Below are 12,479 nucleotides of genomic sequence, written 5' to 3'. Positions count from 1 at the left end.
TATATATATATATATATATATATATATATATATATATATATATATAATATTATTTTACTATTTTTAGATTTTGATGCTTTCTTTTTTTTTGGATCACTTTTATTCCTATTACAAGGAATGTAAACACCCCTTGTAATAGGCATGGGGAATGACAAATCCAATTTACAGTGAGATCTGCAGGCAATAAATCCCCAGATCTCACCTCTAGGCTGGGAAGCCTGAAATAAAATAAAAAAATGAAAAAGAACGATCTCCACTTCCCAGCCGAGGCACCGTTTTTCAAATGCAGAGGCCGGGCGTGACATCAAAACATTGTGGCCGGCCTTTCGAACGATCCTAAGGACTTCGAGGACCATCTGACCCACCGGAAATCTCTATGATCAACATCCAAAGCCGTTTGATTCCTTCGACGTTTCGTTGCTTGCACAGGCGAGCTGGTAGAAGCACTGGGGGGGGGGGGGGGGGGGGGACACGTTGTTTCTAGGCAGTTGAGTTTAGTGGCTTTTTTTAACCACTTCAGCGCCGAACCATTTGGCTGGCCAAAGACTAGAGCACTTTTTGCGATTCGGCACTGTCGCTTTAACTGACAATTCCACGGTTGTACGACGTGGTTCCCGAACAAAATTGACGTCCTTCCCCCCCCCCCACAAATAGAGCTTTCTTTTGGTGGTACTTGATCACTCCTGCATTTTTTATTTTATTTTTTGCGCTATAAACAAAAAAATTGTCAGTTTTGAAAAAAAAAAAGCATTACTTTTTGGAATAATAAATATCCCAAAAAAAAAAATTATATATATATATATATATATATATATATATATATATATATATAAAATTTCCTCCAGTTTAGGCCGATACGTATTTTTCTACATATTTTTAGTAAAAATTATGACTGCGATATTTTGGCGGACATTTTCAAATTTATACAGCGATCAGTGTAATTAAAAATGCATTGATTACTGTGTAAATGTGACTGGCAGTGAAGGGGTTAACCAGGAGGGGGTGCTGCAGGGGTTAAGTGTGTCCTAGGTAGTGATTCTAACTGTGAGGGAGGGGCTGTGTATGACACATCACTGATCACCACTCCCGATCACAGGGAGCTGTGATCCGTGTCACTAGGCAGAACGGGGAAGCACTTGTTTACATTAGTATTTCCCCGTTCTTCCTCTCCGTGAAACATTCGCGGGTATCCCTGCGGACATCGAGTCCGCGGGAACCGTGGTCGGACTCGTGAGATCACATACAATAACGTGATTTCGCGCAGCGGAGCCAACCTGCCGCAGCAAAACTGTGTGGCGGCTGGTCCACAAGCGGATAAAGCAAAAAAACTTTCTGGATGGAATTTTATTGCCATTTGAAATGCCAAATGCTTGTCCGGTAACTCGCGTTTTAGCCGTGTTTCGTTTATAGGCGTTTTTAATGGAGATACTTTTCTGACTATTTACAATGCAAAAAATGCTTTTAAATGCAAACGCAGGATGTAAACGTGGTACAATGGACGTTTTTAATCATCGGTTACTATCTAACAAAGTTCCATCTTTCAGGAGAGGTTTTAAACCATCCCGTGTACATGAAGTCTTGGGCTCCTTGCACACTAGTGTTTGTTCTCCTAGAAGCTATTTTTGGTATTTTTCTTTATTTTTCTAGAAGCTTAATAGTATTATCTTATGTGTCCATGTACACTACTGTACACTATTGGTGTTTTTTGAGCTTCAGCGTCTAGAAGCAGAAAAAAAAAATGTTTTTTGTAGTTTTTTTTTTTTTTTTTTTTTTCAGAAAAAATGCTGAATGCCCCTATCTGCTTCTAAATGCTACTAAAATTCTCCCACAGCTTTTATTTATTTTTTCTTTATGTACTGCAACAATTCTAATAAAATGGATGGTGGCTTCGCAAAAATCTAAATTTCCATGAACAAAAAACTCACATAAATGTGCAATCGCAATGTGCAAATTTAAAAAAGTGAAGCAACAAAATTATGTGTATGCAACAATCCAAAAGTCCGTAGTGATTATAATAAATGTATTTTGCCATGAAGAAAAATGCTTGTTCTCCGTTGAAATCCCACAATATAGTGATAATAGTCAGAAGTGCTCATAAAATGACCCGTAGAAGTAATATGAAGATCCCTACTCGCCAAATGGAGTTGACCCTCAATATGCGAAAAAAGAGGTCAAAAGAGCTTGGCGCTCTCAATAACCAGAGGATCCACAAACCAGCTTATATCATAGGAATCTATAATCCAAGGGCTAAAGTCGTGTCAATCAAAAAGAGAACGGGCTCCACATAGCAGAAACAAGTATTTGCTCTTTATTTTAAAAGCTTAAACAGGTACAGTATCCAAACTGGATTGATGCAAACCCTTCCTGTACAGGCATTAATTAGCATCCAATAAACCTTAGGCTTAGAAGGCTCAGGTGTGTGCGTTCCACCTAAAGCCCAATACAACACACCGTGCGTCCCTTTGACGCGTTTTGTCATCAAAAATGACGTTCTCAGAAGCTGGGAATCACGGTGCGTAAATCTCCTTATATACCCTCCATAGAGGGTTCACTGAATCATCGGCAACAATAAAATCAAAAAGAGGAATGCACAGAACAAATAACAATCTCCCCGTGCATCCATTCCTTAAAGTGGATGTAAACCCAAATTTATTTTTTTCATAATGTAGCGTATAAGATTTCCTATCATTTGAGCCCAGTCTTGCCACAAAGACTTAATCCATCTCTGAGCAATCCTCTTTTATTGTTCAGTGAGATAAATCTTGACAAACAGAGAAAAACTTTGTCAAATCCTCCCCCATGCTGTGAGTGACAGGTGATTTACATATCTCATGCACTAGCCTAAGAGACATGCATTATTTTTTAATTCCCTCCCACTCCTTTCTTCTGCTGCTCTGCCAAAAACAGTGCCAGGCGCTTTTGCGGTGCTTTAGCTGTGTTTTGGCAACGCTTTTCAGGTGCTAGCGGGGCAGATTTTTTTTAAGGTCGCGTTTCAACGTGACCTTAAAAAAAATAAAAAATAAAATAGAAGTCCCGTTTTGTGCTTTTAAGGCACTTTGGAAGCTCTGCCCATTCATTCAATGGGCAGGGGCATTTTGGGAGTGCTATAAATAGTGCTCCAAACCCTCCCCAAAGATGTTGCTTCCAGAATTTTTTCTAACGTCCCGCAAGTGCACCACCCCTGTGTGAAAGCTCTCATTGCAATGAATGGGAGGCAGTTTTCAGGTGGTTTTTAGAGGTGATTTCTAGCACTAAAACGCCTGCAAGATAGGTCTGGTATTGAGAGTTATGATGATGCCATTAAACTATATGTAAACATTCACCTTGTAAAACAACCCATCCTGTTTAAAATAAAAGGCAAAACATTTGCGTATAAATTTATATAATAAACAAAATACTCTTTCTATAAGTGATCACATACCCTCTGTTCTCATCTGCATAAGAGCTGGGGAAAAAAACACCAGTGCACTGAGCTTTCCTAGTAAATGGCTGTACAGGGGGGAAGGGGTCAGGACACGTCTTATCATTGGAGCAGGCAGATTTCCCAGCACAGCTAGAGAACTGAATACACTGTCTCTTAATGTGGTCAGTTTTTAATAGGAAAGCAGAGGGACTAGCAGGGACACCAGGGATTTCACATAAAGGAAGCAATACAAATAGAACAGGATGCTATTTAATGCAAGTATATGGTACAGCAGATACATGTCAGGAATATGAAATGTTGGGTTTACATACTCTTCTTTCTTTCTTCTTTTTTTTTTTTTTTTTATTTTAAATAGACTTAATTGGATTTTAGAACAATACAAGTGTTCCGTGAAGTAAGTGATCAGAGAAGAAATATATTGAAACACGTTGAACATAGAGTATGGCATCAGATAAAGGTCAACTCAATGCATAGCAATACAATGTAAAACAAAAGGTGATAGATGTTAGAAGTACCCTTTAAGTGACAATTCACATTTAATATTTCAACATGACTTCACTGTGTACACTATTGTTTTCTATGTCGCACTGTTTTTATTGGTACACTGTGCTGTACATTTACTAAAACTGGAGAGTGCAAAACCTGGTTCAGCTGTGATTAGAAATCAGCTTTCGTGTTTGTTTGTTTTTTGTCAAAGCTTAAGACCCCTTTCACACTGGAGCGTTTTTCAGGTGCTTTAGCGTTAAAAAAGCGCCTGAAAGAAGCTGCAACTGCAATCCCAATGTAAAAGCGCTTTCACACTGAGGCGCTGCACTGGCAGGGCGTCAAAAAAAGTCCTGCAAGCAGCTTCTTTGCATCGCTTTTGGAGCGGTGAATACAACGCTCCTAAAGCGCCCCTTCCCATTGAAATCAATGGGAAGCGCCTGTAAAACGCCTGAAAAACGCTATTGGCAGCAGCGTTTTGTGGGCGCTTTTAACCCTTTATTTGGCCACTAGCAGGGGATAAAAACGCCCCAATAACGCTCGAAAAAGCTGGTAAAGCGCTGCTAGTTTAAGCGGCGCTTTACGAGCGTTTTTCGGGCGCTGACATTGTGAAAGGGCTCTTAAAGCACTTGGGCTTTCACATTGGGACTGCAGATGAGGCTTCTTTCAAGCGCTTTACAGGCGCTTTTTTTTAACGCTAAAGCGCCGAAAAAATGCCTGAAAAACGCCCCAGTGTGAAAGGGGTCTTATTGAACAAACTGAAATAAGCAGCTGATTGGCTATCAAGCACAGCTGCATCGGATTTTGCACTCTCCAGTTTTAGTAAATCAACCCCAAAGTATCTCGTAATAGCCCGCACGCACGTTCTGGAAATCGGACGAAAAATACAGATCGTACAATAATCGGATAATTCGTACACCGCTTACGAGAGCCAATCGCTACAGTTTATACGATCTATTATGAACGGACAAGCATGAAAATTTTCTCATACAATACCAGATTATATGATTATCCTTTAATCAGTACAGTTGTTTGAAAGTACAATACAAAGACACTACATCACTTCCACTTGTTTACTCTTGTCATACGAGAATTTACAGAAACTCTTAATTTTCGATATGTAACTAGCATGCAAAGAAAAACGTATGATCTGTTGTCTGATTTTCGGATCGTGTGTACGGGGCTGGACAGAAAACTAAGCATTGTATATTTGCAGTAAAAGTATTGTGGCACCATTTTTTCTGATAGGAACGTGTGTACATAGTAAAATTGGAATAACGGAGTACACAGAGGCGATATGTAGATGGCTACCACATAAAATCGGATGTGTAAAGGGTAAACGAGGAGGGAAAGGGGGGGGGGGGAAGGTGGAGGAAGGGTGAAAAGAAATAGAAGAAAGGAGGGATTCCCTCCTCACTACCTCAGGTCCAAGAAAGCTGTAAGAGAGGGTAATTTTATGTAGTCTCCATTATGTTTTTACACTCGCCGGCCACTTTATTGGGTACACCTTGCTAGGACCCCCTTTTGCATTAATTGCTTGTGGAATAGATTCAACGAGGTGTTGGAAACATTCCTCAGAGATTTTGGCCCATAGTGACATGACAGCATCATGATGCCATGCACATCCATGATGCCAATCTCCAAGCGTTCTCTATTGGATGAGATCTGGTGACTGTGTGGAGGCCATTGGAGTACAGTGACCTCATTGTGATGTTCAAGAAACCAGTGGTGAGATGATTGGAGCTTTGTGACATGGTGCATTATCCTGCTGGAAGGAGCCATCAGAAGATGGGTACACTGTAGTCATAAAGGGATGGACGTGGTCAGCAACAATACTCAGGTAGGCCGTGTTGTTTAAACGATGCTCAATTGGTACTAAAGGGGCCCAAAGTGTGCCAAGAAAATATCCCCCACACCATTACACCACCAGCCTGAACTGTTAATGCAAGGCAGGATGGATCCATGCTTTCATGTTTGCAACAAAATCTGAGCCCACCATCTGAATGTCGCAGCTGAAATCAAGACTCGCAGACCAGGCTACGTTTTTCCAATCTTTTATTGTCCAATTTTAGTGAGCCTGTGCAAATTGTAGCCTCAATTTGCTGTCCTTGGCTGACTGGAGTGGCACCTGGTGTGGTCTGCTGCTCCTGTAGCCCACCTGCTTTAAGGTTCGATGTCTGGTAAGCTCAGAGATGGTATTCTGCATACCTTAGTTGTAAAGAGTGGTTAGTTGAGTCACTATTGCCTTTCTATCATCTGGAACCAGTCTGCCCATTCTCCTCTGACATCAAGAAAGGCGTTTTCGTCCAACTGCCGCTCACTGGATATTTTCTCTTTTACTGACCATTCTCTGTAAACTCTAGAAATGGCTGTGCGTGAAAATCCCAGTAGAACAGCAGTTTTTGAAATACTCAGACCAGCCCGTCTCGCCAACATCCATGCCACGTTCAAAGTCGCTTAAATCCCATTTCTTCCCCATTCTGATTCTCAGTTAGAACTTTAGCAAGTCGTCTTTACCACGTCTAGATGCCCAAAGGCATTGAACCGCTGCCATGTGATTGGCTGATTAGCAATTTGTGCTACCAAGCAATTGAACAGGTGTACCTAATAAAGTGGCTGGTGAGTGTATATTCAGACTAGAAGAATTAATTCCAGTAGAACCATTTTTATTTGTTTTGTACTTTATATACTCCACACAGTTCCATACTGTAAGCTTTGCACTGTGCAACACATTATACATAATCTATGGTACACATACCACACTTCTACTGTATATATTCTGCATCTGCCGCTTGTCCGTCTTCAGACTCCCCAGACAGCAGTCTGTGCCCAAAGCACACCTATAAGGAGTGAAATATGGTAGCTGTTGTTCACTCGCCCATAAATGTTGCAAGCTCATGGATTGTCCTATTCACTCTGGGTTCACTCCCTAATCAGTGATTGATTTTAAAGAAGTGTACAGGACACTTCAGACTTCACAGCTTATCTTTGTTCCCAGTGATTGGTTTACAAGGTAGGAAGATGACAATCCTTTACAGAGCAAATCATCTATGGCAGACCTCGTTTTTCTTCATGCTGTGCATCTGGAAACTAGTCACAACCCCTCACTTCCACATTTTGTTATGCTACAGCCTTATTCCAAAATGGATTAAATTGTGTGGGATGCCAGTATGCCACACCTCCCATAACCTATCCAACTTGGGTGAATGCGTTCCCAGAAATGCTCCATATAGGGTCAATAGGGGCTTGCCTAAATCTCCTGGGGGAGGATAATTCCTCGAAAGGATCAGCCTGGAGGGGAGGAAACTGAGCACTGGCGGCATATTGTAGTTGCAGGTACCAGACATACATCCAGGTAAGCAAGTGGCATTTGAGAGAAAACTGGGGGTATGATAGCAGTACGCCCAAAGGCATAACATCTGCTAAGGATATAATTCCATTCCATGCTGTACCCAGACCTGTGGGCCAGGGATGGTATGGAACTGTGGCAGACTAGGATTCCCCCATAAGGACAGGTGACCACTGGTTGGAACGCAAGAAACGTAGCCAAGCAGCCACCCATACATTCCATGTGGCACGTGTAGCCCAGGGACCTCTGCATACACCTTCGGCCCTCTATATGTAAAGTTGCGGAGATCAGCCCATGAGCCCAGGCAAGCCACCTCCAGCCACATTGCCACATTAGGTTTAGAACCCATTAACCACCACTGGACTGAAACCAACATTGCTGCCCAAAAAATAAACTTGGATGTTAGGGTGAGCTAGTCCCCCAAAGTGCATGGAAGAGTGGATCTCGATAATCTAGGGACTGCTCCATTCCAAATTAAGGGAACCCACACATTTGTCAATGTCTTTGAAAAAGGAATTCGGGACCCATGTTGGACAATTTCTGAAGATATAATTAAATTTGGGCAACATAATCATTTTGATGAGAATGATATGCCCTAATAGGTTCAGGGGGAGACTGTCCCAAAAGGAACATTGTGACTTCAAAGTTGATAACGGGGGAAGATGATTTTTTTCAAAGTAACTAGAGGCCTGCTTGGTTACCTGAGCCCCAAAGGAGCAGAACTTGTCCACCCACCGCAGGGGAGAGGGGCTTACCGTTGTAGTTGCATCTCTATCTATAGGAAATAGAATTGATTTGGACAAGTTTATTCTAATCCCTGAAAATGCGCCAAAAGTGTCAAAGATCCACAGGGCGGCCAAAAGCATCCAGCATCATTGAGATCTAATAATGCATCTTCCGCATAGAGGGACAATTTCCCCACCCGCAGGCCCAGGGAAGCCGGAGCATTCCTTATCAAAATGGCCTAAGGCTCCAGAGTCAGGGCAAACAGGCTGGCCATTAGTGGGTAATCACTGACGCATGCTCCGATAGAAACTAAGAGTCAGAGAGCTAGTTATTAGTACGGACCCGCGCCCTAGGGGTCCCGTAGAGCAGTACCCGAAATGGCACAGAACCTCCTAGAGATAAGGCCACTCCACTAAGTTGAGCGCCTTTTCAGCGTAAAGCGAGGCGATAACTCTAGTGCCCAAGTTGCTATGTGGGATAGACCAGTTTTATGTAGAGACATCCTGTATTGATATCAGTTCCCTTGCCCATCATAAAACCAGTTTAATCCACATCAACCAGTGCCTCAATGACCTGGGCGAGATGGCTGGCTAGAACTTGGCAAAGATTTTCGCATCCACATTCAGCAAGGATATAGGCCGAAATGATGCACAGTCCTGAGGATCCTTGCTGGGTTTGGGAACTAAAACAATTATGACTTGGTTCATAAAATCCGGTAGTGATTGGGCTACTCTGGTGGTAGAGAGATCTTGCAATGTTTGTTGCCATGCCTGATAATGGTCTCTGTCTGAGTTGGAAACATATGCTGCCTCTAACCTAGTTGCCTTTTCCTCCAGCTCATCCAGTGAGAGGGATGTCTCTCCCTGGAGATGTGCAATATGAGAGATCTATTCCCCTGGCCCATAATTTAAACATGGACATGGCGCAATGCAGAGACCTGGCGCAAAGATCAGGTCAGTCCGTGACAGGGTCTTATATGTGGCTGAATGACAAGTAAACTCTTTTTGAGACGGAAGCATGTGTCTCCAGACATCACTTAGGGCAATTATCCCATTGCCAGAGATCAGGAAAAGCACAAGCTGAAGTATGTAACCTGTCCAGGGTTGGGCAAGGAAACATATTAAAGTCGCCCAGCAACCACAACCTTCATGATGGTGTGAAGGATCTGAGTAGAGGCTGGGGGTGGGATGTATATTGCCATATTTTTTATCATATATACAAGCATGTAAGAATACATATCTGCCTTCCGGGTCCATTTTGACCTCAGGAGCCTGAAACTGCAGAGCTTTCCTAACTGGAATACGGACCCCACGATCATATGTTGAGTATGTATGTGATCATGCAGGCCCACCCATGATTTTTTTTAAACTGATCGTTTTGGATCCCTGGAGATGTGTCTCGTGCATGATGCAATTATGTGGATTATGTTTCTGAAGGAAGCAAAACACTAAGGAACGCTTAACAGCCGAATTTAGGCCGCTGACATTCCAGGAGATCACTGTGAATTGAGACATAAGGAAGCTAGAAAAATAAATTGACTCCATGAATAGGCTCATTGTGCAGCTGCCCAGCAACCATAATGGTAAGATCAGAGAGATAGAACCAAGATATACCTTGTTTGACTATATCAAGCATTGATACCCTTCTTTTCCCATGGCATGAATAGAAAACCAGAATAGAACACCTTCAAAACTAAAAATTAAAAACCAAATAAGCAAAAAAAAACTAGCAGTAGAATGACCTACCCTGCATCTCCAACCCCAACAGAGGAATGCAGTCCCCAAACATAATAAAACATTAAGTGGAGGGAGGTGTGGACTGGTGGGTGTAGTCACTTGGATATGTTACAGGTATTAAACGGGCACAACAGGTGCATAAAGTTGTAAACTTACAGTGATGCTCAGGTTCTGTACTTGATTTGAGCTCACCACAACAGGGAAAGCATCTGAAAACAAAAGAGCTGCATCTAATAACAGCTCAGGGTTAGATTTGTTAGCCAAGGCACTAACCCTGCGCTCAGCGGTTTGGAGGTAATGACTCCAGCCAGTTGGCGGTTCACAGGGAGAGGTGAACCTGCAGGCGATCAGGCAAGAGAATACTGTAGTGAATGCCACAGGTGCCCAAGGCTGCCTTGACTTGATCAAACAATCTTCTCAATTTCTTTGTCTCCATGGAATATTCAGGGAAGATGAGAAGTTTGGTGTTCTGATGTGTTAGGTCCCCTTGCACTCTGGCTGCCCAAAAAACTTCATCTCTATCCCTAAAGTTGAGAAATTTTAGGATGAAAGTACGTGGTGGTGACCCAGGGGGTCCAGGCTTGGGTGGAATACAGTGGGCCCTCTCCACTGCATAGAAAGGAGAACTGGGCCACCGGTAGTAAGGTGTGCAGCAGATTCTTCACAAATACCGTTGGATAAGGGCCTTCAACACCTTCTGTGAGGCCCCTAGGTTATTCCTCTGGTTGCAGTTTTCAGCATCCCCAGCCTGATGCTGTACGGCACAAATCTCCGTTTTGTAAAGAGCGAAGATTAGTAGCATGTTCCAGTGTCTTCACCATGGCCTAGGCGCTGTTCCACTGAAGAGAGCCGGGACCTCATCTTGTCCATGTCCTAGCGGAGGAGTCCCACATCTAATCTCACAGCTTCTATCTTTGAAGTCAGGGCGGCCTGACAGGCTGCCATCACTTCAGTTAAGCCTGGCTGATTTGAGGAGGTTTGCTCTCCCAGCTCTGTCTGGGACGCTATGTGGGTAAATGAGTGAGCTCTGGTCTTCACGTGGGCGCAAGAGGCTGGAACAGCTTCCTCCATCAAGGGAGGGAAACAAAGCTTCTTACCCCGACCAGTTGCTGCCCCAGACGATTGGCGTCACATGAGTGTACCAGCAGCCGCCATGCAGGAAGGATTGAGTGAGGATGGAGGAGATGTGCTGGGTGAAGTCAGCGGAACTCCAGCACAGACATCCACTCAGATGGCCATCTTGGGGGGGGGCCCCCGGCCACTGCCAGGTGTTTGTTGCTTTCTATGCCGCGTTGGAGACATTGCACTTTCTTTTTTTTCTTTTTGAAAGATTCTTATAAACTCACTTTTCTTCCATTTGTGATACAGGTGTGATAAACTAGATGAGAAGGGATGCCCTATCATTGTGAACAACAGGTGAGTGGTGTGATTGTGGTGTTTAAATATGTGGTAGGTTACAGAGGTCTGCTGTTTTGTCACTTACCCATTTTTCTTCCCTCCTCAGTCATATTTACATGATCGTGGCGGTGGTGGGCAGCATATTCCTCGTTGTGACTGTTGCAGTTGGCCTTGTACTGTTTGTCAAACGCAGGAAGCATCTGAAAAAGAAGCACACCATGCGACGCTTTGTGGATAACGAGGTAAAGGGCGTTATGGGGATCAACAATGTTTTTCTTCTTTTTTTTTTTGTATATCCTTTTCTTATCCCTTTTGGCCCTATATGATCATCTCCATACAAGGAAGGCCTGAGCTGGGCTTTTACACAAGGCTTAGGGCTCGTTCACACTATATGTGCATGAAAACTGAAGGGAAAATTGCACAGGTTTCACTTGCAGAGACACCAGTTTACCACAGTTTCACATCAGTGTACCTCATTTTTCATGCATGTGAACATCACTTTTTTCATGGGTGTCTGTAATACACAGACTGAAATCACATCCCGTGTCATCATTGCTGTCTGCCATTCTGTCCCCACCATCACTGTCTGCCATGCTGGCATTGCCGCCATTTCTGTCCCCGCCATTGCTGTCAACCATTCTGTTCTGCCCTTCACATACCGTCAGTGGGTTAGCTGCATCTGTGCTTAGCATCTGTGTCCCCCTCACAGCATATCTACGCTCTGTTCCCTGCTAGAGCCCTTCCAGAAACATACTTGAGCGGCTGCATCCCTGCCAGAATCCACAGGGGGAGAAGGCGGGCTGTAAGCTCACAGAGCGCCGCTCTGCATTCTTTCCCACTTCCATGATAGGCATGCAGAGTGGTGCTGGCCGTTTTGCCTGTGATCCACCTTGAAGCTGTGAGGGAAACTGCAGACATGCTGCATTATCCTGCACAGCTCTGCAATGAAAATCACACCCCTGTTTTGGTGTAAACGAGACGCATAGGAAACCTTGGAAAACCGAAGGTCTCTGCAGATGGTGTGAATGAGCCCTTAAGCCCCATACACACTATCAGATTTTCTGCTGATTTTTTTTTTTTTTTTTTTTCTTCAGATTTACCAAAATCATGTAGTGGAAGGGCCTGCCTTATTGCATACACATTAAAACTCCTAAGGTTTGACCTCATATATGGTTTTGGTAAATCTGAAGGAAAAAAATCAGCAGAAAATGTGATGGTGTGTATGGGGCATTAGAGTTTACTGGTCAGACCACATCTCCATCCTAACACATGAGTTTGAGCTATTAGCGCTATATATGCTTTCTTCAGAGGATCACTGAACTTCTCTTATCCAATCTTCTACTATGTTTGGCTTTCTGGGAAC

At 43.3% G+C, this 12,479-nt stretch overlaps 1 protein-coding gene across 1 annotated transcript in view; it reads left to right on the top strand.

Moving 5' to 3' along the window:
- The window catches only part of ERBB2 (erb-b2 receptor tyrosine kinase 2), a 190,393-nt gene that overhangs the window by 143,321 nt on the left and 34,593 nt on the right, over positions 1-12,479 (top strand). Inside the window, exons 16-17 of the mRNA XM_077459716.1 lie at positions 11,087-11,134; positions 11,223-11,358. Of these exons, the coding sequence (XP_077315842.1) occupies positions 11,087-11,134; positions 11,223-11,358 (184 nt within the window). The remainder of the gene's footprint in view (positions 1-11,086; positions 11,135-11,222; positions 11,359-12,479) is intronic.

The sequence above is a fragment of the Lithobates pipiens genome, unplaced genomic scaffold, assembly GCF_037356315.1.
Source record: "Lithobates pipiens isolate NorthernLeopardFrog02 unplaced genomic scaffold, aLitPip1_a1.2 Scaffold_28, whole genome shotgun sequence".
NCBI lineage: Eukaryota > Metazoa > Chordata > Amphibia > Anura > Ranidae > Lithobates > Lithobates pipiens.
The sequence above is the reverse complement of the archived record's forward strand: the minus strand, read 5'-3'. Positions and strand labels throughout refer to the sequence as shown.